The sequence below is a fragment of the Meles meles genome, chromosome 18, assembly GCF_922984935.1.
Source record: "Meles meles chromosome 18, mMelMel3.1 paternal haplotype, whole genome shotgun sequence".
NCBI lineage: Eukaryota > Metazoa > Chordata > Mammalia > Carnivora > Mustelidae > Meles > Meles meles.
In genome coordinates, this window is record NC_060083.1 from 5,276,275 (window position 1) to 5,303,569 (window position 27,295).

A 27,295-nucleotide genomic window follows, 5' to 3' on the forward strand; every position below is an offset into this window, starting at 1 on the left:
TCTGCCTCTCTCCCTGCTCATGTTCCCTTATCCCCTCCCCCACAAATAAGTAAAGCCTTAAGAAAACAAAACAACCCATACCTGGATGAATCTTAGTTCCAAAAGAAACATGACACAACGGAGCTGACTGGTCTCACTTTAGATGTATGACAACAGACCTACCGATAGCACTTAATATAACCTAGCATCCCGTGTTTCTCCAGAAAAGTCATCCATAATTGATTTATAACTGTCCTCAAATGATGTTTCTGTCCTCAAATCTCCTGTGCTCCCCTCCTGTGCCCTTACCTTTACTGACCTGGCCATACAATTCATTAAAAATAGAAAGGTGTCTTGGGGTGTCTAGGTGGCTCAGTCAGTTGGGAGTCCCACTCTGGGTTTCAGCTCAGGTCCTGATCTCAGGGTTGTGAGATGGGGCCCGTGTCGGGCTCTGCCTTCAGCAGGGAATCTGCTTGTCCCTCTCCCTCCACCTCTGCTCCTCTCCCTGCTCTCTCTCTCTCTCATTAAAAAAAAAAAAATACATATAAGGATGTCTGATATCACCCTCTCCTCTTATCCATACAGAGATACATCAGTCCATGTTTTCCTTCTTCCTCTTGCTATGAGGGAGGAACTGCCAGTTTGCTTGCCTGTTGTGCGTACTGCCTTCCCAGACTCATAAGCTCCACAAAGGTTGGACTTGGTCAGGAGCAGTGCTGAGCCCAGTACAATGCCCAGCCCTGCCTTCTCCGAACTTTCAAGGTTGTTATTGAGAGGCTCAGACCTGAGGTTTGTTTTTTTTTCCCATCTACATGTTCTCCTTACATGACCTTATTCGTCTATGTGGTTTCAGATTCTGGGCACATACCATGTAATTTTGAAAAAATAAATGAATGACTAAAAAGGAGGCAAAAACAACATGTCGATCTTTATCTTTTCTTTTCCTTTCTTTCTTTCTTTCTTTCTTTCTTTCTTTCTTTCTTTCTTTTTATGGTCACAAGCTGGAATGACATCTGAGCGTGAAGGGACCATCCAGCGGAAGATCAGTAATTGAATTTCATTTTGAGTAGGTAGCACAAAACTTGCTTTGTCTGTTCTCCTCTTATTATTACTATTAAGAGGATAGGGAGATTGGGATTAGAAAGGCAAAGAGAAATGGAACAGCAAGGGGAAAATCTTAGGGAAATGGATCACAATGAGAATGCAAACTGGTAAAATGATTGGTGGTCCAGCTCGGAGGACAGAGGCACAAAGTCAGGGAGGAATCCCCCACTGGACCTTCTTTTATCTGCTCCAGCAGGGACAGCGAGCTCACATGAAGTGACACTCGACCCCCTCATGGTTTTTGGGTCTGACTTCCAGCGAGCGCCTGATGTTGGTCCTAAGGCTCACTCCCCAGAACCCAAGCAGGGGCCAATCCTCCCCAAGGGCAAGACACATGTGGTCTTACCTCCACTTTCAATGAGGACGTCCAGGAGCTCATCCATCTGCTGGCTCCGAGTCATTTGCTGTTGCCAGTTAAGGAGAGGGGAACAGAGAAGTGAGAAGGTTGGCCCCCTCCCCCGCAGGAGTGCGTCAGAAGCAGCAGGACGGACTTTGCGAGCTAGGTTTGGTTAAGGCGGGTTTTTCCCCTTAATTTCGGTAAAACACAACATAGAATCTACCACCTTCATCATCTTTAAGCATACAGTGCGGTGATATTAAGTACTCTACGTTCACATTCTGTGACCGTCCCCACCATCTGTCTCCGGGACTTTCTCATCTTCCCCAACGGCAACACTGTCCCCACGAAATATGAGCTCCCAGCCCCTAGCAATTACCATTCTGCTTTCTGTTCCCATGAATCGGGCGATTATAGAGACCTTGGAGAAGTGGGATCACTCAGTGTATTTCCTTTTATTACTGGTTTACTTCACTCTGTAATATCCCCCAGTCTCCCCCATGTGTCAGAATCGCTTTCCTTGTTAAGACTGACTAGTATTGGGGCACCTGGGTGGCTCAGTGGGTTAAGCATCTGTTTTCAGTTCAGGTCCTGATCCTGGGGTCCCAGGATCAAGCCCCTAGTTGGGGCTCCCCTCTCAGCAGGGAGTCTGCTTCTCCCTCTCCCTCTGCCCCTCTTCCCACTTGTGCTCTCTCTCTCTCTCAAATAATAAAATCTTTTTTTTAAAAGACTGAGTAGTATTAATTGTATATATTCACCACTTTTTGGCTAACCATTCATCCACGGATGCCCCCCTGGGTTGCTCCCGCGGTTTGGGAATAATGCCGCTGTGAACAGGACCTGAACTTGCTGACCGTGCGATTAAAGCCCAGCGTTCATCTCAGATGGGGAAACTCCTGGATGAAACAATCCAGCACAGGAGAAGGGGAGAAGAAGGCAGAGTGTGCCCCAGGAGAGCCCTTCAGAGTGAGCTCGGTGGGGAGGCTTCCACCCCAAGAACAAGGTTGCTTCTTCTTCTTCTTCTTCTTTCTTTTTTTTAAGATTTTATTTACTTATTTGACAGAGAGCAAGAGGGCCCACCGTCTTCTCTGCCTGCCTCACACACCTGCTATGTATACCCAGAACCTTTCTGCAGCGGCCCATTCTCAACGAGGGGCCCCCGATGCACTCAGTGTCGCCATCTACGAACTGCACGGAGGTGAATAATGAAAAACAAGGTCCATTTAGGCAACCTGTTTCCCTCCAGAAAACAAGTCTTCCAAAGTTACCTGCTTGACAGCATCTTCATAGGACGGAGGCTGGGTGATCTCTGGAACGGCTGAAGTGGACTTGGGAAAAGTTGGGGATGGAATGGAGAACTTTGGCCCTGTCTTCTCAGAAGAAGAGTGTAAACCAGCCATCTGTGGGGGTACAGTGCGGAGAAAGAGAGTCAATTGTGGGGTCAAGGATGGTAGGGCCTCTTTTATAAACTCCAGGCTCGAATCTGGAACAACTGATTGGAGGGGGAACAAAAGAGAACTAGGGTTTAGAAAACAACCTCCATACACTGACGACAGTACACACCACCGGCCTTCTACTGACGAGGGCACAGAGCATGGGCGCCGTGTGGGCGTTCCCCGAGGCATGTTAGGATGGGAAACTTACAGACTCATTTCCCCCTCTAGGATGAACCCTCTTCGGTTAGGAGAAAAGCAGATAAAGTAAGACTCCAGTCCGATAGGAAAAAGTCCATCACCCCGGGAATTCCCACAGTACTTACCCCCCAGGGCATTTCATTCCTAACCAGGTGCTTTTGCAGAGAGGGGGAGCCATTGCCGGGCTATGTCTTCAGGAACCAGCCTCGTGTATGGTGAGTGTTTTATGAAGTGCCCGGGCCCTTTTAGGGCACCCACCCCTGATTTCCACCTGCTGCGATGTACGACCTCCTCCTTTTTCCAACGAGAGTCTGCACCGTGACTCGAACTCCCTGCACCTTTCTAGACCTTTCCACATCTCCGCATACCTTCCTCTTTCCCGTGCATTATTTTTCCACATGCCTCTATTCCTGTCTTCGACTCCATGGAAACTGGTGCGTTTGCTGTGTCATTTTCACAAACAGACCAGGTTCACGTTCGTCCTTGTGATTCCCAGGATGACCCCTGGCAATGGCTCCTTGGAGCACCCTAACTTCCATCGGTATATCCATGTTAGTCTGTTTCCAGTGAATTTGTTTTTATCTAAAATGTCATTTATTTCTGCCTTTGGACCCCCTCATTTGGAGGATGAGACCACAGAAAAGGGAAAGAGGCAGAGCTTAAAGCTTTCTCCAGGTGCTTACCTTTTGTTGGACCCCTGGGCTTTTGGGACGTGGGGTGCCCCCAGCACCGTGACTGCTGTCTGCCTGGGCTCCAGAGAAAGGGGGGTGGAGGCTGGAGGGCTGGGGAGAGAAGCTCGCAGGCTGGCTCTCGTGCGCCCCTGAGTTCTGGAAGGAAGAAATAACCAATGAGGTGGCCTTTGCTAGCACACTTGAGAGCTTTTGCTGAGACTCCTGGCCCCTTCCCGGGTATCTTATGTTTTCAACTCTCCCTAGATCCCACGACCAGAGTCTCCAATCTGGATTTGTATGCATCACCCGTTGCTCAAAAGCCTTCCATGGCTCTCGCACAACCACAGCATAGGGTCTGCACCTGTAACCAGTGTTCTCGATGCTCCAGCCTGGGTACCATTTCCTTTAAGAGCGTGAGTCCTATTTATCCCTCCCCAAACCTCCCTCTGCATGCCTTGCACATTGGACCTCCCTATCTTTTCCCACATGGAATGTTCTTTTCCCGACTCTCGTTTGTTAACACTGTCCTTCTCACTGAGTCCAGCCCCTCTGCAAAACCTTCCTGCCCCCCCCCCAAAAGACCTTCTTGGACCCTCCTAGCCGTTCATGACCAATGTGCTTCCCTGCCTTCCCCAACACTTCGTGCCGCATATGATGCCAGAAGCACCCATCAGGTATGTTACTCTACATCGCTCTTTGTCTTTTATCATGGAATCGTTCGTGTCCCCAGAGAGTGCTCTGTAAGCTATGAGCCACTGCACGAACGTTAGTTCTTCATGAGTATCCACATCGTCGGAATGGTCTAGGGTCCAGAGCCGTGTTTCCGGAACTATTTTTACCTTTGTTGCCTAGGACACTGTAATGATGATGAAGTAAACTTCATCAACAGGGATGATAATCCTTGGGACGTGCCAGGCCCTCCCAGGGTGCCCACTCAGAAGCAGGCGTCATTCACTTGAATGTGCTGTCTGAGGCTGTAGAAACAGATTCCCCTTGCCTATGGCCACAGGCCAGAGAACATTCAGTGGGAAAAGGGCACTCCCTTTAGCATCAGAAAATCCTGGGTTCCTGTGACCCTGGGCTCCGGGGTTAACCTCCTCGAGCTTCACTTTCTTCCGTGGTTAAGTCAAGAATAGAGAACTGGAGCTCATAGGGTCGTGACAATGAAGGAGGTTATTCAGAGGCAGGCCTCTCCATACCGGTGACATGGCAGGAGCCAATCCTGTGGATTTTCTTCCCATTTCCCTTCTCATAAGGTAGATTTGAGAACTTTTGATGACGAAATTTTCTTTCTCAGAGAGCCTTAGGGAGACTTTCCTATGATTTTTTAGCTTTGTGGACAAGGGACGTCTCTGATGATCCCCTGGGTCGAGTCTTTGAACTCGTTACTCCTGTAAGCCGTCCCTACAACGCCTCTCATTCAGCTCCAGCCACACTGGCCTCCCTTCTGGACCCTGAACATTCCACCCACGACTCCCACCTCGGGGCCCTTGCCCTTGTTGTCCTTCCTTCGCCTGCAATGCCTTCACCCCAAATATTCACGAGGCGCTCTCCCTTACCCCCTTCAAAGATTGGCTGAAATGGCCCCAGACCTTTGACTTAAAGTCGCAAATCTGAAATGTTCCATCACCACTCCTCCCTGCTTTTTCTCCATGACATCTATCATTCTCCAGGGATGCCTGCGTGGCTCAGTGGGTTAAGCATCTGCCTTCAGCTCAGGTCATGATCCTGGGGTCCTGGGATCAAGCCCCACATGGGGCTCTCTGCTTGGTGGGGAACCTGCTTCTCCCTCTCCCCCTGCTCGTGCTCTCTCTCTCTAATAAATAAAATCTTAAAAAAAAAAAGATCTACCATTTTCTAATACATTGTATATTTTACATGTTAATTTTATTTACTGTCTGTCTTCCCATTAGAATAGGGACTTTTGTTTGGTTAGTGCCCGGCACAGTGTAGGTGCTTGGTAAATACTTGCACTCGGCACACCATTAATCGAGACAATAGTAACTTCCCTTTGCCTCTCCTGATGGACTGGTTTGGCCTACGGTAAGGCTTTATGGGGAGGAGATCTAAAAACAGGGGTTGACATTCTGGCCCACTGCCTGTTTTTATAAATAAAGTTTTATTGGAGCCCAGCCATGTGCACTCCTTTCCAAGTTAGGGTTGTCTGTGTTCATGATCCAAGGGTCCTGCTGAGTTGCCGGACCCAGGCCCACAGGGCCCACAAAGGCAACATGTTCATTTTCTAGCCTTTTACAAGACAGTTTTGCCAACGTCCACCTTGGAGAAGAGAGTCCCGTCTACTGCCAAGACCAGAGGCTGCGTCGGGCTTCCGGTAAACCCTGCCAAAGTCCCAATGTCAGCTCTTCACCCTTTGCCAGCACCCCCCCCCTTGCAGGAAGCGGGGTGCTGGCTGGGGAGCGGGAGCCTGGGGGCGGGAGCTCTTACCTGTGCAGCACACACCTGGCTGACAGGTGAGGAGATCCTGTGCCCTTCCCCCGGGGCGGCCGAAGAGGAGGGCAGGAAGTAATGGCTGTTGGGCGACGGGGGCAAACTGATGTGCTGCGGGCTTTTGACAGCGCCCAGCGGCGAGTGCTGCGGGGAGCATTGGGGGCTCAGGAACGTGGAAGGCAGCGCGTCGCTGTGGCCCGAGGCCTCCGCGCAGGGAGCGGGCCCCAGGGACCGGAGCCCGGCCGCTTCGCCCGCCTGCACTTGGCCCTCGGCGCCGTGGCCTTGCCTCTTCCCCGGTCTCTGCTGCGGCGCGAAGGGGCAGCTGGGCACGGCGTCCTCCTGCTTGATGGGGACCGCCAGGAAGGGCGGCGGCTTCTCTGGGCCCACGGCCCTCTTGTGCTTCTGCAGCTGCAACCGGAGCTCCTCCACGTGGCGCTGCTCCTGCTGCAGCTTCCAGGTGAGCTCGTTGATGACCTTCTGCTTCTCCACCAGCATCTTGTCCTTCTCTGAGTCCCGCCCGTCCGGCTCCGGCGCCAGCGAGCCCCCGCCCAGGCCGCCCAGCAGGCTCTCCTCGGCGCACGCGTGCACCGGCGACGGGTGCAGGCAGAGGGACGGGGACGCATCGTTGAAGGTGTCGGGCAGGGACCCCGCCCCGGACAGGTCGGACGAGGCGGGCGAGATCGGGGGGCTGGAGCTGGTGCTGCCGAAGTGGTAGAAGCCGTTGGACAGGGCGCCCGCGGACGGGGACGACTGGTAGCCGGGCAGCGCGCCGCTGGGCGTCACGGGAAAGGTGACGGTCGTGATGTCCCCGAAGTTGGCCACGGGGTTTCCCGCACAGTCCTGGAAGGGCCGCAGCCGGTCCATGAGGGCCGTCTTGGTGCCTGACACCGGCAGACCCCGGATTCGGAGCTGCTGTCTCAGTTCCGAGACCTACAGAAACCAGGGCGCGGTTAGTGGCTGTTTAAGGACAATCTTTAAACGAAATTGTTACATTCGCTTTAAAACATCACCAGTGGGATTGTACAACGTCCGCTTTTCTATCACTCGCTTACAATCCCCTCCCCTCCCGTGGGGCTCAACAGGTTTTTGCATCATGCTTTTTTTTTCCCCCTTCACGATCCCGGAACCCCACAAAGGGACAGCCCACTTGAAACCACATGAACATAGAGGTCGCCTACTCTACCGGCTTCCAACCCCCACTCCGGTCCTCGCCCCATTCTGTAGATGAGAAGACTGATGTCTGCCCGGATTTAGCCATCAGCTGGCAACCAATCAACCCAAAGCACGCGGAGACTTGGGGTCCTCTGCTCCTAGGCCCCTGCTCGCCCTACCAGACTCTCTGTCCTCGGTTCTCCAACTTGAGCAGGTGCAGGAAATGCGCCATGTGCATTTTTAACAGGTTCCCAGGGAATGTTGGTGCCACTGGTCCCAGGACCCAGTTTTGAGAACCATGGTTCTACATTAACACTTAGGTCCTGTTTTGTGATTGTTTGTTTGTTTGTTTGTTTGTTTTAAGATTTATTTGAGAGAGCGAGTGAGGCTGAACGGGGGGAGGGGCAGAGAGAGAGAGAATTTTAAGCAGATTTTCCCAGTGAGCGTGGAGTCGGACACCGGGCTTGACCGGGCTTGACCCTACCACCCCAAGATCATGACCTGAGCTGAAACCAAGAGTCAGAGGCTCAACCAACGGAGCCACCCTGGTGGTGCCCCACTTACATCCTAATTTTAATAACTGGCTAGATGATAGTCATATACTGAGAGAGAACGTACTATAGGAAGTCCCTCAGTTTAAATCCTGACCTTGCCTCTTTCCACTGCAGAGATCACTGTGCCTCGGTTCCCCTTCTGTAAAATGGAGACGGTCATACCGACCTGATATGTTTTTGTGAGGCCTGAAATGGCTCAACAGTTGTAAAGTGCTTGGAATAGTGTCTAGCAAATGGTTAGTGGGATGTAAGCGTTTGCCATTATTATGTTGATTCACGTGTGATAATTTCATCCTGAATTTTTTATAATATTCATAAATGATAAGCTACAGCTACCTAAAAATAGCTGTACTATATTAAAACTAAATTAATGGTAGTGCCTATGAATGATGGAATACCAGAATCCACGAACCCTGATGTTACATATGAGAATGAATAATTGCTTACGGTATATTACTCTTTCTTGATTTTTAAAATTTATTTGGGAGAGAGAGAAAGAGAGAGAGAGAGAGCACGAGCAGGGGGAGGGACAAAGGGAGAAGGGGAAGCAGGGAGCTGGATGCGGGACTGGATCCCAGGACCTTGAGATCATGACCTGAGCAGAAGTCAAACACTAACTGAGCCACCCAGGCGCCCCTGTTTATGGTATATTTTTAGGTGAAAAATAGCTTAAATTGCTTGATTCTATTTTCCTAAGAATTATATAAGTTTATATGTGTGTGTATATTTAAACGTATGCTTGCAGATGAAAATATGTAGATAAAGATAGACTAAAATGTTAACAATGGTTCTCCTTATCTCTAACACACTAAATACGTCACAGAAGATATTACTTTTCTCATTGAAATGGGAAACATTAAATATCCAAGTGTCAATAATTCCATAAAACAGCTAGAAGAACGTATAGGGAAACAGCCTTCTGATATTCTGTAGGGAAGGATCTTTTGAGCCCCAAAGCAAAGAAAGTTATCCTAAAAATAAGACAAAAATAAAAAATCCCTCTAAGTCAAAACACCAAAAAGAAAATGCAAATGCAGATAAGCAGTGTCAGACAGAAATAATCGCAGGACAAGTAATAAAGTGTTGGTAAGCTCGATGTACCAAGTGCTCTTTAACAAACCCCCAATATAAACCAACACCTCCAAATGGATAACGGACGTGGTCAACTCGTCACAAACAAAAGATGTATTTTTAAAAAATCTATTTATTTGAGGGAGAGCGAGAACAAGAGGGAGAGAGAGAGAGAGCCCAAGCAGGGGAGAGGAGCTGAGGGAGACGGAGAAGCAGGCTTCCCGCTGAGCAGGGATCCCTATATGGGACTGGATCCTAGGACCCCTGGGTCATGACCTGAGCCAAAGGCAGACACTTCACCAACTAAGACACTCAGGAGCCCCTTTTATTGGCCATTTAAAAAAAAATGTATCTTTTGTGGGCACATGGTAACTCAGTCAGTGAAGCCTCTGGCTTTGGCTCAGGTCATGATCCCAAGGTCCTGGGATGGAGTGCTGCACTGGGCTGCCTGCTCAGCAGGGAGCCTGCTTCCTCCTCTCCCTCTGTAGGTTCCTCTGCTTGTGCGTGCTCTCTCTGTTAAATAAATAAATAAAATCAGTGGGGAGCCTGCCTCTCAGCCTGCCCCGGCCCCCACCTGCCTCTCTACCTACTTGTGGTCTCTCTCTCTGTCAAATAAATAAATAAATAAGATCTTAAAAAAAAAAAAAAAGAAAGTTCCTTAATACCTTGCTATTCCGAGTGTGGTCCTTGGACCACCGGCTCCAAGGACATCTGGGAGCATGTTAGGAATGCGGACACTCGGGCCCCTCCCCACACCTACTGTATCAGAACCTGCGTTTTACCCAGAGCCCTGGGTGATCCAGGGTGTATAGTCATGACGGATAAATGTTGCCTCAGCCCACTGCTTTGGGCAAGTAGACTGGCATAGACATTTCAGAAATTTTCAGAAGTTTTTACAATATGTATTCTTTGGCAAGAACTTTAGTTTTTTTTTTTCTTCCTTTTTTTAAAGTAGGCTCCATGTTCAACACAGGGGTCGAACTCATGACCCTGAGATCAAGACCTGAGGTCAAGAGTCAGATGCTCTATGGACTGAGCCATCCAGGTGCCCCTGGCAAGAACTTTAAAATATGTTAATATGTTTTGGTTCAGGAATTCTACTCCCAGGAATTTAGCCTGGGGCAGTAATCGGATACATTAAAACAAATTTATGTACAAATTACATTTTTAATAGCAAAATTGGGAACCAAGTTAAGTGTCTGACAGAGGACCATTAAATAGGTGGTAGAATGATATGCTATAAAAAATGAAAATTCCAGGAGGGAGGAGTCAAGATGGCGGAGAAGTAGCAGGCTGAGACTACATCAGGTAGCAGGAGATCAGCTCGATAGCTTATCTAAACATTGCAGACACCTACAAATCCAACGGGAGATCGAAGAGAAGAAGAACAGCAATTCTAGAAACAGAAAATCAACCACTTTCTGAAAGGTAGGACTGGCGGAGAAGTGAATCTAAAACGACGGGAAGATAGACCATGGGGGGAGGGGCCGGCTCACGGCAAGCGGCGGAGCAACGGAGCACAAAATCAGGACTTTTAAAAGTCTGTTCCACTGAGGGACATTGCTCCAGGGGCTAAACCGGGGTGAAGCCCACGCGGGGCCAGCGTGGCCCCAGGCCCCGCAGGGTCACAGAAGGATCGGGGGTGTCGGAGTGTCGGAGAGCTCGCAGGTATTAGAACGGAGAAGCCGGCTGCAGAGACAGAGCCGAGGACTGAACTCTCAGCTCGGGGTTACCTTGAACTGGTCGCGGGCTGGGTGAGCTCGGAGCGCGGCTAGAGGCTGGGGATACGGGAGTGATTGGGTGCTGTCCTCTGGGGGCGCACTGAGGAGTGGGGCCCCAGGCTCTCGGCTCCTCCGGGCCGGAGACTGGGAGGCCGCCATTTTCATTCCCGTCCTCCGGAACTCTACGGAAAGCGTTCAGGGAACAGAAGCTCCCAAAAGCGAACCCGAGCGGATTACTTAGTCCGGCCCCCAGTAAGGGCGGTGCAATCCCGCCTCGGGCAAAGACACTTGAGAGTCACTACAACAGGCCCCTCCCCCAGAAGATCAACAAAATATCCAGCCAGGACGAAGTTCATCTATCAAGGAGAAAGCAGGTTCAACTCCTAAGACAGCAGAGCAATTCCAGAGGAGGAGAAAGCAAAGCACGGAACTCATGGCTTTCTCCCCATGATTCTTTAGTCTTGCGGCTACTTCAATTTTTTTTTTCTTTTTTCAATTTTTTTTCTTTTTTCTTCTTCTGCTAAATTTTTTAAAACTTTTACCCTTTTCTTTTTTAACGTTTATTGACTAGTTCATCTAAATATATATATTTTTTTCTTTCTTTTTTATATTTTTTTATTTGTTTTATTTTTTAAATTTTTTACTTTTTTTTTCCTGAACCTCTTTTTATCCCCTTTCTCCCCCCCACAATTTGGGGTCTCTTCTCATTTGGTTACAGCGCATTTTTCTGGGGTCTTTGCCACCCTTTTAGTATTTTATTTGCTCCTTCATATCCTCTTATCTGGACAAAATGACAAGGCAGAAAAAATCACCACAAACAAAAGAACAAGAGACAGTACCGAAGGCTAGGGACCTAATCAACACAGACATTGGTAATATGTCAGATCAAGAGTTCAGAATGACGATTCTGAACATTCTAGCCGGGCTCGAAAAAGGCATGGAAGATATTAGAGAAACCCTCTCTGGAGATATTAAAGCCCTTTCTGGAGAAATTAAAGAACTAACATCTAACCAAGTTGAAATCAAAAAAGCTATTAATGAGGTGCAATCAAAAATGGAGGCTCTCACTGCTAGGATCAATGAGGCAGAAGAAAGAATTAGTGATATAGAAGACCAAATGACAGAGAATAAGGAAGCCGAGCAAAAGAGGGACAAACAGCTACTGGACCATGAGGGGAGAATTCGAGAGATAAGTGACACCATAAGACGAAACAACATTAGAATAATTGGGATTCCAGAAGAAGAAGAAACAGAGAGGGGAGCAGAAGGTCTATTGGAGAGAATCATTGGAGAGAATTTCCCTAATATGGCAAAGGGAACAAGCATCAAAATCCAGGAGATGCAGACAACCCCCCTCAAAGTCAACAAGAATAGGTCCACACCCCGTCACCTAATAGTAAAATTTACAAGTCTTAGTGACAAAGAGAAAATCCTGAAAGCAGCCCAGGAAAAGAAGTCTGTAACATACAATGGTAAAAATATTAGATTGGCGGCAGACTTATCCACAGAGACCTAGCAGGCCAGGAAGAGCTGGCATGATATATTCAGAGCACTAAACGAGAAAAACATGCAGCCAAGAATACTCTATCCAGCTAGGCTATCATTGAAAATAGAAGGAGAGATAAAAAGCTTCCAGGACAAACAAAAACTGAAAGAATTTGCAAACACCAAACCAGCTCTACAGGAAATATTGAAAGGGGTCCTCTAAGCAAAGAGAGAGCCTAAAAGTAGTAGATCAGAAAGGTACAGAGACAATATACAGTAACAGTCACCTTACAGACTAATAATGGCACTAAATTCATATCTCTCAATAGTTACCCTGAATGTTCATGGGCTAAATGCCCCAATCAAAAGACACAGGGTATCAGAATGGATAAAAAAACAAAACCCATCAGTATGTTGCCTACAAGAAACTCATTTTAGACGCGAAGACACCTCCAGATTTAAAGTGAGGGGGTGGAAAACAATTTACCATGCTAATGGGCATCAGAAGAAAGCTGGGGTGGCAATCCTTATATCAGATCAACTAGATTTTAAGCCAAAGACTATAATAAGAGATGAAGAAGGACACTATATCCTACTCAAAGGGTCTGTCCAAGAAGAAGATCTAACAATTTTAAATATCTATGCCCCTAACGTGGGAGCAGCCAACTATATCAACCAATTAATAACAAAATCAAAGAAACACATCAATAATAATACAATAATAGTAAGGGACTTTAACACTCCCCTCACTGCAATGGACAGATCATCCAAGCAAAAGATCAACAAGGAAATAAAGGCCTTAAATGACACACTGGACCAGATGGACATCACAGATATATTCAGAACATTGCATCCCAAAGCAACTGAATACACATTCTTCTCTAGTGCACATGGAACATTCTCCAGAATAGATCACCTCCTGGGTCACAAATCAGGTCTCAACCGGTATCAAAAGATTAGGATCATTCCCTGCATATTTTCAGACCACAATGCTCTGAAGCTAGAACTCAATCACGAGAGGAAATTTGGAAAGAACCCAAATACATGGAGACTAGACAGCATTCTTCTAAAGAATGAATGGGTCAACCGGGAAATTAAAGAAGAATTGAAAAAATTCATGGAAACAAATGATAATGAAAACACAACAGTTCAAAATCTGTGGGACACAGCAAAGGCAGTCCTGAGAGGAAAATATATAGCGGTACAAGCCTTTCTCAAGAAACAAGAAAGGTCTCAAGTACACAACCTAACCCTACACGTAAAGAAGCTGGAGAAAGAACAAGAAAGAAACCCTAAACCCAGCAGGAGAAGAGAAATCATAAAGATCAGAGCAGAAATCAATGAAATAGAAACCAAAAAAACAATAGAAAAAAATCAATGAAACTAGGAGCTGGTTCTTTGAAAGAATCAATAAGATTGATAAACCCCTGGCCAGACTCATCAAAAAGAAAAGAGAAAGGACCCAAATAAATAAAATCATGAATGAAAGAGGAGAGATCACAACTAACACCAAAGAAATACAGACAATTATAAGAACATACTATGAGCAACTCTACGCCAACAAATTGGACAATCTGGAAGAAATGGATGCATTCCTAGAGACATATAAACTACCACAACTGAACCAAGAAGAAATAGAAAACCCGAACAGGCCCATAACCAGTAAGGAGATTGAAACAGTCATTAAAAATCTCCAAACAAACAAAAGCCCAGGGCCAGACGGCTTCCCAGGGGAATTCTACCAAACATTTAAAGAAGAACTCATTCCTATTCTCCTGAAACTGTTCCAAAAAATAGAAATGGAAGGAAAACTTCCAAACTCATTTTATGAGGCCAGCATCACCTTGATCCCCAAACCAGACAAGGATCCCACCAAAAAAGAGAACTACAGACCAATATCCTTGATGAACACAGACGCAAAAATTCTCGCCAAAATACTAGCCAATAGGATTCAACAGTACATTAAAAGGATTATTCACCACGATCAACTGGGATTTATTCCAGGGCTGCAGGGTTGGTTCAACATCTGCAAATCAATCAACGTGATACAACACATTAATAAAAGAAAGAACAAGAACCATATGATACTCTCAATAGATGCTGAAAAAGCATTTGACAAAGTACAGCATCTCTTCCTGATCAAAACTCTTCAAAGTGTAGGGATAGAGGGCACATACCTCAATATTATCAAAGCCATCTATGAAAAACCCACCGCAAATATCATTCTCAATGGAGAGAAACTGAAAGCTTTTCCGCTAAGGTCAGGAACACGGCAGGGATGTCCATTATCACCACTGCTATTCAACATAGTACTAGAAGTCCTAGCCTCAGCAATCAGACAACAAAAAGAAATTAAAGGCATCCAAATCGGTAAAGAAGAAGTCAAACTATCACTCTTCGCAGATGATATGATACTATATGTGGAAAACCCAAAAGACTCTACTCCAAAACTGCTAGAACTTGTACAGGAATTCAGTAAAGTGTCAGGATATAAAATCAATGCACAAAAATCAGTTGCATTTCTGTACACCAACAAGACAGAGGAAAGAGAAATTAAGGAGTCAATCCCATTTACAATTGTACCCAAAACTATAAAATACCTAGGAATAAACCTAACCAAAGAGACTAAGAATCTATACACAGAAAATTATAAAGTACTCATGAAAGAAATTGAGGAAGACACAAAGAAATGGAAAAATGTTCCATGCTCCTGGATTGGAAGAATAAATATTGTGAAAATGTCCATGCTACCTAAAGCAATCTACACATTTAATGCAATCCCTATCAAAATACCATCCATTTTTTTCAAAGAAATGGAACAAATAATCCTAAAATTTATATGGAACCAGAAAAGACCTCGAATAGCCAAAGGAATATTGAAAAAGAAAGCCAAAGTTGGTGGCATCACAATTCCGGACTTCAAGCTCTATTACAAAGCTGTCATCATCAAGACAGCATGGTACTGGCACAAAAACAGACACATAGATCAGTGGAACAGAATAGAGAGCCCAGAAATCGACCCTCAACTCTATGGTCAACTCATCTTCGACAAAGCAGGAAAGAATGTCCAATGGAAAAAAGACAGCCTCTTCAATAAATGGTGCTGGGAAAATTGGACAGCCACATGCAGAAAAATGAAATTGGACCACTTCCTTACACCACACATGAAAATAGACTCCAAATGGATGAAGGACCTCAATGTGAGAAAGGAATCCATCAAAATCCTTGAGGAGAATGCAGGCAGCAACCTCTTCGACCTCAGCCGTAGCAACATCTTCCTAGGAACAACGGCAAAGGCAAGGGAAGCAAGGGCAAAAATGAACTATTGGGATTTCATCAAGATCAAAAGCTTTTGCACAGCAAAGGAAACAGTTAACAAAACCAAAAGACAACTGACAGAATGGGAGAAGATATTTGCAAACGACATATCAGATAAAGGGCTAGTATCCAAAATCTATAAGGAACTTAGCAAACTCAACACCCAAAGAACAAACAATCCAATCAAGAAATGGGCAGAGGACATGAACAGACATTTCTGCAAAGAAGACATCCAGATGGCCAACAGACATATGAAAAAGTGCTCCACGTCACTCGGCATCAGAGAAATACAAATCAAAACCACAATGAGATATCACCTCACACCAGTCAGAATGGCTAAAATTAACAAGTCAGGAAATGACAGATGCTGGCGAGGATGCGGAGAAAGGGGAACCCTCCTACACTGTTGGTGGGAATGCAGGCTGGTGCAACCACTCTGGAAAATAGCATGGAGGTTCCTCAAAATGTTGAAAATAGAACTACCCTATGACCCAGCAATTGCACTACTGGGTATTTACCCTAAAGATACAGACGTAGTGATCCAAAGGGGCACGTGTACCTGAATGTTTATAGCAGCAATGTCTACAATAGCCAAACTATGGAAAGAACCTAGACGTCCATCAACAGATGAATGGATAAAGAAGTTGTGGTATATATACACAATGGAATACTATGCAGCCATCAAAAGAAATGAAATCTTGCCATTTGCGACGACGTGGATGGAACTAGAGCGTATCATGCTTAGTGCAATAAGTCAATCGGAGAAAGACAACTATCATATGATCTCCCTGATATGAGGACATGGAGAAGCAACATGGGGGGTTAGGGGGATAGGAGAAGAATAAATGAAACAAGATGGGATGGGGAGGGAGACAAACCATAAATGACTCTTAATCTCACAAAACAAACTGGGGGTTGCTGGGGGGAGGTGGGATTGGGAGAGGGGGAGCGGGCTATGGACATTGGGGAGGGGAGGCAAACCATAAGAGACTATGGACTCTGAAAAACAACCTGAGGGTTTTGAAGAGTCAGGGGTGGGAGGTTGGGGGAACAGGTGGTGGGTAATAGGGAGGGCACGTTTTGCATGGAGCACTGGGTGTTGTGCAAAAACAATGAATACTGTTACGTTGAAAAAATAAATAAAATGGAAAAAAAAATGAAAATTCCAGGGGCGCCTGGGTGGCTCAGTGGTTTAAGCCTCTGTCTTCGGCCCGGGTCATGATCTCAGGGTCCCACGTCGGGCTCTCTGCTCAGTGGGGAGCCTGTTTCTCCCTCTCTCTTTGCCTGCCTTTCTGCCTACTTGTGACCTCTCTCTCTGTCAAATAAAATAAATAAAATATTTTTAAAAAAATGAAAATTCCAGGATGCCTCGGTGGCTCAGTTGTTTAAGTGCCTGCCTTAGGCTCAGGTCATGATCCTGGGTCCTGGGATGGAGTCCCACATCGGGCTCCCTGCTCAGCGGGGAGTCTGCTTCTCCCTCTGCCTGCCGCTCCCCCTGCTTATGCTCTCTCTCTCTCTCCCTGACAAATAAGTAAATAAATGAATAAATAAAACCTTAAAAAAATAAAAATTTTATTGAATATTGCATATTATGAAAAATGCTTATGATATGTTAAACAAAAGAGCATGCCAGAAATTCACATTCATAGGATTACCCTACAGCAAAAATTAAAAAATTTTTTTCAGCAATAATTTTTAAAAGAAAACATGTCCACCTGTATGTTAAGTTTATAGGGAAATATAATCTGCAATGTTATCTGTGGGTCAATTATCTTTTAAAATACTCTTTACTTCTCCCTACACTATCCTCTTTCGACAGTAAATAATCACTTTATAATCATTTAAAAGGTATTTGAGGATTACAATATATTACAATATAAAAGGATTACAACTCACACCACTGCAACTGGTAAATATACCAGTCCCCTCTTCCTCTTTCTGGCACTGTTTTATCTTTTTTCTTCTCCCCCAATTTGTTGGTTTGAAAAAGTACAGAACGGCAACTCATTATTGTTTTAAGTTTGAATTACTTAAAATTAATGAGTTCTACATTTATTTTTAGAATCTGCTCTGGCACTGAATATTTTAAGCTACATCATTAAATAATGCAATTCATATTTGCACTTGGTTTACCTTACATTTCAGAGTATGATGCTGTGTGGGTTTGCTGGGGACAAAGGTTTGTATACATCTCTTTCCTACACTCCCTGGTGTTTTCACTGCCAATCACTCTTACAACTGTGTATTATGGAAAATGTCTATCATACACAAAAGTTGATGAAAAAAGTAGAATGAACCCCTTGGAGCCATTCATCAGCTTCAACAATGATCCATCTGTCCAATCTTGAGTCATTTATGCCCCAAATCTCTTCCACTATATTTCTTAAATGATTTTGAAGCAAATCATATAATGTGATCTGTAAATATTCCGATATCTTTCTCTAAAAGATAAGTGCCTTTTATTTAAAAAAAAAAGATAAAATACCATTATCACACCTGAAACACATGAACAACTATTTCTTAATATCCATCATGTTTTTTCCAGTTTTTAAATTTCTCTTTGTTTTCTCTGTCTCTCTCTCATGCTGTGATGCTCTCTGGTTTCTTAGAAACAAGAGAAAAAAAAATCCATATACTGGATTAGCAAAGAGAAAAAAACCAGATACTGTGATGTTACCAAGTATAACTTTAAAAAAAAGGTTTATTCATTTGAGAGAGAGACAGAGACAGAGACAGAGACAGAGACAGAATGAGCAGGAGTGAGGGACTAGGGCAGAGGGAGAGGGAGAATCTTCCTGCTGAGTTCATGGCCGGACACAGGCCTCCATCTCACCAGCCGGAGATCGCGACCTGAGCCGAAACTAAGAGTCAGATGCTTAACAAGCTGTGCCCCCAAGCATGCCTCCCTCCCCCATGTATAACTTTTTAATGAAAAACCAAACTTTTCTCAGTGCTTTTCCCCTTTTACTCCTAGTCATCAAAACATGAGCCTTTTGGGAGAACATCTACCTTTGATACCTTGTCTTTCTGGGGACCCGTTTCAAGGGTCACCTTCATTAATTCCTCCTGTGTCTTCCTTTTCCAAAGTATGGTTAATCACCTGCTTCCTTTGTTTCTCTCCTTCTCCCCTTCCCACTCTTTCCAACTGCTCTCCTTCTGTCTCGTTCTGTCAACCTGCCCCACTATGGAAACGATTCCAAAATTTCTGTGCCTAGGCTGACAACACAGTTGAGCTGAACTAGATTGGAAACTGCATGGACACTAGTTAGACTTTTCCCCTTGGTCGTTCTGGTGGTACCTGTGACTCAGTTTCCCCAAACTGAATGCATCTGCCAACAACCCTTCAGATCAGCTCCCCATTCTGCCCTCCCAATGTCTGCCCCTGGTGTCACAATCCCAGGTGACACCTCTCCCCAAAAACCTGGTGGTCAAGTCCAATGAAGGTTTCTCTGTCTATCCCTCCCCTTTTCCATCCTCATTTCGAGTGACAGTAGCAAAATCTTTGCGATCACTCAATTAAAAATAGAACTACTCTCAGGGCGCGTGGGTGGCTCAGTGGGTTAAAGCCTCTGCCTTCGGCTCAGGTCATGATCCCAGGGTCCTGGGATTGAGCCCCACATCCGGCTCTCTGCTCCGCGGGGAGCCTGCTTCCTCCTCTCTCTCTGCCTGCCTCTCTGCCTAGTTGTGATTTCTCTCTGTCAAATAAATAAAATATTTTTTAAAAATAGAACTACTCTCCAATCCAGTAATCACACCACTGGATATTTACTTAAAAAATTACAAAAACAGGAATTCAAAGGCATATAGGCACCCCTATGTTTACTGCAGCATTATTTACAAAGACCAAATTACAATGGAATATTACTCAGCCGTAAAAAAGAATGAAATCTTCCCATTTGCAATGTGGATGGAGCTAAAGAGAATTATGCTAAGTGAAGGAAGTCAGTCAGAGAAAGAGAAAGACCATGTGATTTCACTCCTATGGGGAATTTAAGAAACAAACAAAATGAGCAAAGGAAAAAGAGAGAGAGAGAATGAAACCAAGAACAGACTCTTAATTATAGAGAACAAACTGATAGTCACCAGAGGGGAAAGGGGACGGAGGACATAGGCAATGGGGATTAAGGAGAGCACTTGTGATGAGCTCTGGGTGTTGTACAGAACTGTCAAATCATATTGTACCCCTGAAACTAATATAACACTGCATGTTCACTGTACTGGAATTTAAAATAAAATAAAATAAAAAACAAAAAATCACTCCCTTAAGTCCAAACCCCAATTTTCTCATCTATAGGCTGGTCCACTTGCACAGCATTTAGTCTCTTTTTTGGGGGGGGAGGGTAAGCATGACATTTATTCACTTAGCATATGATCTCAGTGCACCGTGTGCCTGTAGCATGAACCGTGAACTCACGACTGACCAACACTCAAATTTGACAATGTGCAGCCCACGCAGGAAAGAGAGGTTGGCAGGATAAACGTCATCTGTCTCCTGAATTTAACTCCAGACTTCCCACTTTCACTTAAATACACAAATCAGTGTTACCCGAGAAACTGAAACTAAATCCTATGAATTTACCAAACTTAGTTATGCTGTAAAGATTCTTTGGCTTCTACAAAAGGAGATGTTAAGTCTGTTTTTGGACATCAGCATTCTGGATTGACTTGTGGGCTCTGGAAACACAAGACAAAGTTGTCAAATAACCAGATGAAACTGGGATGGCTTCTCCAGGTGAGGGAGAAAATGCAGAAAGCAGAGTCTCTTTTACGTGTTAGCCTGAGTCCTGATAGAACTAACCTATTTCCCCCACTTTTCTCACCTGTGCTGTTGGGGCCAGATTTAAGTTTATCAACAGTATCTTTCTTCTAGGGGCACCTGGGTGGCTCAATCGGTTAGCCTTGTGACTTCAGCTCAGGTCATGATCTCAGGGTCCTGGGATCAAGTCCCACATCGGGCTCCCTGCTCCTCAGGGAGTCTGCTTCCCCCTCTGCCCCCCCCCACTCATGTTCTCTCTCTCAAATAAATAAATAAAATCTTAAACAAACAAACAAATGCAGTGTCTTTGTTCTATATGGCACACCATTTTTGAGCTCTAGGATGATAATAAGTTACGCCTTATTTATTTAGCCTCTTGGAGGTCCTGATTTTTATGTTCACGTGTAAAACCCATCTTGCAGGGTGAAAATGGAAGCAGAGCTACACAACTCGGTCCACTGATGGTTCACACTCAAAAACTGGCAGCTGCTAACCCCATCATTTCCTAGTACCGACGCTGATCTATTTTGACTCCAACCAGCCCATGACTCTGATCATGTGCCCATCGAGGAAACCACCTTTGGCCACTCTGCTAGATGGCACATACCTCTGGACTATGTTGTCTGGGATCAAGGCAACTTCAGATGGACCTGACCCCGAGCTCCCATCATAAGGTAGACGACTTTAAAAAAAAAAAAATTTTTTTTCCAATATGGGGCTTGAACTCACAACCCCGAGATTAAGACCTGAGCTGAAATGATGAGCCCGATGCTTCACCAACTGAGCCACCCAGAAGCATCTAAAAAATCTTTTTGCAGGGCACCTGGGTGGCTCAGTTGTTAAGCGTCTGCCTTCAGTTCAGGTCACGATCCCAGGGTCCTGGGATTAAGCCCTGCATTGGGCTCCCTGCTCAGCAGGAAGCCTGCCTCTCCCTCTCCCCCTCCCCTTGCTTGTGTTCCCTCTCTCACTGTGTTTCTCTCTGTCAAATAAATGAATAAAATCATTTTTAAAAAATAAAAAAACATTTTTTACTGTGGTTAAAGACATACAGCATGAAACATCCTTTAATCACTTTTAAGGATGCAGTTCAGTGAAATTAGTAAATTCGCACTGTTGTGCAAATATCTCCGCTGTCTGTCTCCAAAACATTTTCCTCATTGCACGCAGAACCTAGGTACCCATGACCCACTAACTCCCTGTTCCTCCCCCCCCCCAGCCCCTGGCAGCCACCCTTTGACTTTCTGTCTCTTTGAACGTCTCTAGGTCCCTTGTGTAAGCAGATTCATAGAACAGTTGTCCCTTTGTGTCTGGCTTACTTCGTTTAGCATATTGTTGTCTGGGTGAGAGGAGCTGATTTTATACCTTCATGGATTTAGGACCTGCAGAGTGGAAGGTGGGTGGCCCGCTGTTACGGAGGGCATGCCCAGAAGCTTGGCAGCCTTATCCAGCCTTACGGATGCCACGTTGGGACAAGCTCAATGAAACCCAAGCATTGTTATTCCAAGCAGAAGGGACAAAGGAACTCGATATCACATCCCAAGATCCATTTTATTGGTGGGTGTCGGCTACTGGTAGCCATAGAATTAATTTTCTTTCATATGAAATGATCCCACCGCCACGTTTCCCCCAAGGCAGATAATGGCCAAAGGCTGAGGATGGGAACGGAGGGTGACAAATAAGGACTGAAAAAGCCTGGCCCAGTGAAGACCATGGGGACCTGTAGGAAATTGGCTTTTTGGGGACAATCGGTAAGGTCCTTTGGGGGAGGAGAGAGTAACAGGTGGGTGGAAAGCAGGTGTACAGGTGGGATCACAGACGACGGAATGATGCGTCGAGGGGAGCAGGTGTATTCACACATTAGAGAAGACGTAGGCACCGCAACTGCCTTCAGTTCTTTTGTAAGTATCGGAAGGATGAACACGCCAGTCATGAGCACTGTTCTGGAACGCGTTAGGTTCAGCTCAGAGCCCAGGGTCCATCCCAGTGAGGGGAGATACCTGAGGTCTGTATCCAGAGTAAACTGCTCCCCACACCCAGCACTGAACACGTGTCTGTCGCATTTCAGGGCAGAAGTTCTCAGACTCGGGGATTTCACAGAACGGTACGTTATTTCAAATGATGCAGCCGACATCGGGTTACCAACATTTCATCTTGTTCCCCAAGACTCACATCCTTCTTTAACAACACCCCTACTTGACACAAAGAAACAAAAGTCTACCAGCCACATTCAGCTTCCGCCCACTGCTGTCATCATTTCCAAACAGGATCTTTCTTTAGATGCGGAACATCGGAGGAAATAATTTGAATAAAGATCTGCCGCGGTATGCTGAACACACTCAGATTTAGGAAAAGCCCTTCACATGGTTCTTGCTTTTCTCATTTCACCAGAGACTGGTTGAAGTTCCTCATGGAACGGACTGCTGGCTTAGAACATTCTGGAAGCCCACATCAATCTTACAGCTGCTCTGTGCGCTAAGTTCTACCATGTATATACCCGATTCCATCGGGTTCTCACAAGAACCCCTGTATGCAAATGAGCGATCCAAGAGGCAAAGAAATTAAGAAACTAACCCGAGGCTGCGTAGCCAGGGAAAGAGCTGAGTTTTCGGAAGCCCGTGGTCTTCTGCTTTGTGGGCGGGGGCAGGGGTTCTCAACCACAGCAGTTAAAATTTTGTCGTCTACTTGAGTCTCCCCCATCCTTTCTCCCTCCCAATGTCTGATTCAAGAAATCAGTTGGGGGAAATGTTAAAAAGCTACTGATGTATTTGTTGGGGCGCCTGGCTGGCTCAGTCGGTAGAACACGTGACTCTTAATCTTGGGGTTGTGAGTTCGAGCCCCATGTTGGGTGTAGACATTACTTACAAATAAAATCTTGGGAAAAAATCGACCAATATATTTTTTGAAAGATAGGAAGAAAGGAAGGAAGGGAGGGAGGAAGGAAGGAAGGAAACCACACCGTATCCTGTACCTTCAGATCATCTAGGTTTGATGGCAGCGGGCCAGGTTTGAGAGAAGAGACACCAGTTTGTCCAGAAAAGCTGTTTTTGACAGGAGACAAAGGGGTATTGCTCAGTGGTGTTGCAGCAGAGTTTGGATTTCTGACCATCTGTTCATTTGGCTCCCTGAAAAACAAACAAAAAAGAGGCACTTAAAATACAGCCAAATAGATATATGGGGGTGTAATGCCATGATTTACAATAAGAAATGACAGATTTGGTCCTTGTCCTTCTTTCTGGCACAGAGTTCCTAAAATCCTCGGAGTCTCTTAAGTGACGGGAGCCACAGGGATGTTGTCTGTCACGCTGGCGAGGTGACTTTGTGAAAGCCCCAAGGTCACCGAAGGATGGGGGCTGGGTGCCTGAGAACCAGCCGTGTGATCTGAGGTGGAAACTTCCAGTCCTACCCCCTGACTCCTCGGGAGAGGAGCCGGGCTGGAAATTGGGTTGTTCACCAACGGCCAATGATTTAACCAATCAGGCAGCCCCGCTAACACCTCAAAGAACGGAGTTCAGAGTTTCCAGGTTGGTGAACACGTGGAGAACGACGAGAGTGTCACGCTTGGGTGGGGGGCAGGGAAGCGCCTCATCCTTTCCCCATCCCTTGCCCTGTGCATCTCTTAAATCTGGCTGCTCCTGAGTAACATCCTTTCCTAATAAACCAGTGATCTAGTGAGTCAAGTGTTTCTCTGAGTTCTGGGAGCTGCTCTAGAGAATTAGGGAGGAAATCATGGAAACCTCTGACCTATAGCCGGGTCCACCAGAAGCCCAGGTCACAGCTTCTAGACTTGCGGTCGGTATCTGAAGTGGGGGAAGGTGGGGTCAGTCTGTGGGACTGAGCCTCTCACCTGTGGGATCTGATGCTCTCTGTCCAGGCAGATGGTGCCAGAATTGAGTGGAACCGCAGGGCGCCTGGCTGGTGATGCGAGGAAAGCCCCCCCCCCCCACTGGAATTGGGTGGCCAGGACTTTCAGTGGGTAACTTGCTTTTAGATCAGGTCACGTGCTAATGGCCTGCAAGGATCAGGCAAGAAATCAATCAGCAGGAGAGACAGGGTGAAGGCGCCAACCGGGCAGGCTCGGTGCCAAGGGGCAAGTGACACTCCAGATGAGTTCCGGGGACACAGGAGGGAGCGGGAGAGACTCTGGCATAGGGGAGAGTGTCCTGGGGGGGCAGGAACACCCCTCATAAAGCATGGCTGTATTCAGCTCTCAGCATCGTTGCCCACACGACCTGAGGCTGAGCAGACACAGGTGCAGGAACCCCCACCCCAACTTGAGAGTTGAAGGGAATGGCCATTCAAAAGGTGACTGCCGTGGGGGTGCCATGTCGGGACCCCCAGACTCAATCTTTGGGGCTGGCTGTCCCTCAGTCACTCAGGTCTATTGCTTCCTAAAGCATATGGGCCAGGAACATCCAAGAATCAGAACCACCCTGACACGGTTTCTCCTCTTTCCCACAATTCAGTCCGAGAGCGCTAATCCTTTCTTTTTTCCCAGCGATACCTCCTCGCAGGGCTTTGATTTCCTTGCTTCCTCCCGGCCTTCTGCTCCTGAAGAGGTGGGCATGGTTCCTAAGCAGAGTCCTATTCTAAACCTACCAGCTGAGGACGGGGCACTGTCGGGCACTTGCTGGGTTCCCAGGTGCAGGCCCCACGTGCCTGGGACACAGAGGAGCCCTCCCCCAGCCGGCCCTCGCTCGCCCCCACCGCCCTGGGCCCTCCCGACTCACTTGAGCTGAGCTTGGTGAATCCCTGGGTAGCCGAGCCGGTGCTGCTGCTGCTGCTGGCTCAGGATCTGGAGCTGCAGGAAGAGCTGCTGTTGCTGGAGCAGCCGGGCGTAGGCCGAGTCCATGGGCGGCGGGGACTTCTCCGCCTTCTGGTCCGGCGGGATGTACTGGTGGTATTTGAGCTTCTTCACCTTGGGCTTGGGGTCCTTGGGCTTTTTGTGGCGGTTCTTACTGTCGCTCAAGGACTTGGACTGCAAAGGGGGTGAAGAGATGGCAGGTGCTTTAGGTGGGGGTGGGGGGCGGGGGTGGCTGGGTGTCATGGCTGGATCGCAAGGACGTTCTGCTAAAACGGGCTTTGTGGAATCCCGGAGATACAACAGAGCAAAGGCACAAAGCACAGCGAGATCTTGGGGACTGAGGCTTAGCTACTGCAGGTGCCTCACTCTGGCGGGGGGGGGGGGGGGGGCATGTGACTCTCAGAAGTGGCTCCAGGAGCATTTCCCTCCCAGGGCAGAGTAAGACAGAAGCCTGGGTCTCAGCTAGGACGCGTTCCTCGGCTAAAACCGACAGACGGACATGATCTGATCCTGAGATGGAGTCGTGAGGAAGTTCCTTCCTCTATATACACGAAATCACCTTTAGTGAGGCACTCAGTAAATTGACTTTATGAGCGACATCCCCCTGGATGCAATTAAGCTCGTCTTTGATGCGGATTTTTGCAGATCTGGGCAGAAAAGTAAGATAGCCTCCCCCTTCCACCACCACCTCACATATGGACGTAACTCCAGGAACGGACAGCCTCTGAGATAATACTTGACTTACTCTGAGAAAGGTGAGCGCCCCCCACCCCGCCGCCCCCGGGGATCCTTCTAGAAAGATACTAGAGACGTAAGGACAGGTCTCGAAGGATTACACCTATACCTGTAACCTGCTCTTGAAATCAAAAGGCCTCCCTATTTTAGGAGGCAGTAGTCCATACTATCATCAGCTGAAAAAAAAAAATCTTAGTTTTCCAGCGCTGACTTTAGAGAAGCCTGATGGACGTCTGACAAGCAGCTTGAGGATTTGGGGGGAAGGTGCAGCAGGAGCTGTGATAACAGCGGCGTCCACGAGAGGGAGCTCCAGAACACCTGGCAGGCAGGTTCCCACGGGGCAGCTTCCCCTTTTTAACCACAAAACACACCTCTGAAAAGTGACCTGTCCAAAGCGGTCTACGACTTCCATTTCTCTGACTCAGCGTGTCCCACCACCGAAGCCTGTTTTGTGTTTTCTCAAGGAGGCTTCTTCGCGGGAAGTAAAAAATACAGAGCACAAGAATTCCCACGTGCTTGGTAGCTCAATTTCTCCCCGCTCCTCCATCGATTAGCATTCTGGCTAATTAATCAGTCTTCTGGGCTCCCGGGGAATCTCCGCGGGGCTCCTGCCATTAGCCCAGCCCTGCTTTGCTCGAGTGCAGCGTCTGTTCCCACCTCACCCTAGGACTTGCCTCCTTGTCTGGGAGAGCTGCAGGCCGGTCAGGGATGGGAGCTCTCTCTCCACGTTGCCTTCATACAGGACGCTGAGCGTTCCAGAAGTTACTCCAGCTGGACCGCTTTCTTTGGAAAGCAGAAGCAAAGCCTACAGAACCCACAGGAATCCTGATTCCATGGGACTGTATCAATCTATACTCTTTTTGAAACCAGAATCTACAAGGTGGTAAGTTTGTCTTTTTGATGTTTCTCTCTCCCTCTCTCTTTTTTTCTATTTTCTGCCTAGAACTGCATGGCCAAAGGGAGGGGAGCACGTTCATTTCTCTAAAGCAGAGGTGAACACAAGATCCAGTGGTTTCAGATCCAGGCACGGATGCGTAAAGTGGGTTAGTGTAGTGCAAGAGGGCATGGCATGGTCTGTGGCAAAGGTCTGTGACTTTTTTTTTTTGCAAGAAGGCATTCTGATTCAAACCCGCTCGTGCCCTGGGCCTGCCCCACAACCGACCACTCCAGCAGCCTACGATCAGTTTGCCTGCCCTGCCCCGCAAGACAAAATCCCAAACCCCCTCTGTCATAGAAGACCATTCGCCCAACCGCCTGACCCCTCCCGCCTCTTTTCCTTGTGATTTCCTGCTGCCTGCAATTCCCTCCTGCACCTGCTACTTGACTCGGGATTGTCCTCTGAGTCTGGTTCACACCCCAGCTTCCCCGAGAAGCCCTGCCCAGTTCACAGTGAGGTCTCTCATTGGCCGTCTCATACGGCATTTCGGGGCTGTCTGATAATGGTCACACCACAGCATGCCCTGCTCAGGGGCTGAGGGAGATTGAAGTCCAGCCCCTGTTCTGCTTCCTGCACTACTGGCCCTGATGAA

At 46.9% G+C, this 27,295-nt stretch overlaps 1 protein-coding gene across 4 annotated transcripts in view; it reads right to left on the minus strand.

Annotated features, from left to right (window-relative positions):
• MYOCD (myocardin) overlaps positions 1–27,295 on the minus strand; it is a 104,311-nt gene that overhangs the window by 4,791 nt on the left and 72,225 nt on the right. For all 4 annotated transcript variants that reach the window (XM_045986648.1, XM_045986647.1, XM_045986650.1 and 1 more), the window contains 6 exons: positions 24,958–25,205; positions 23,199–23,352; positions 6,171–7,103; positions 3,738–3,881; positions 2,689–2,820; positions 1,430–1,487 (listed from right to left, as the gene is read on the minus strand). In XM_045986648.1, the coding sequence (XP_045842604.1) occupies positions 1,430–1,487; positions 2,689–2,820; positions 3,738–3,881; positions 6,171–7,103; positions 23,199–23,352; positions 24,958–25,205 (1,669 nt within the window). The remainder of the gene's footprint in view (positions 1–1,429; positions 1,488–2,688; positions 2,821–3,737; positions 3,882–6,170; positions 7,104–23,198; positions 23,353–24,957; positions 25,206–27,295) is intronic.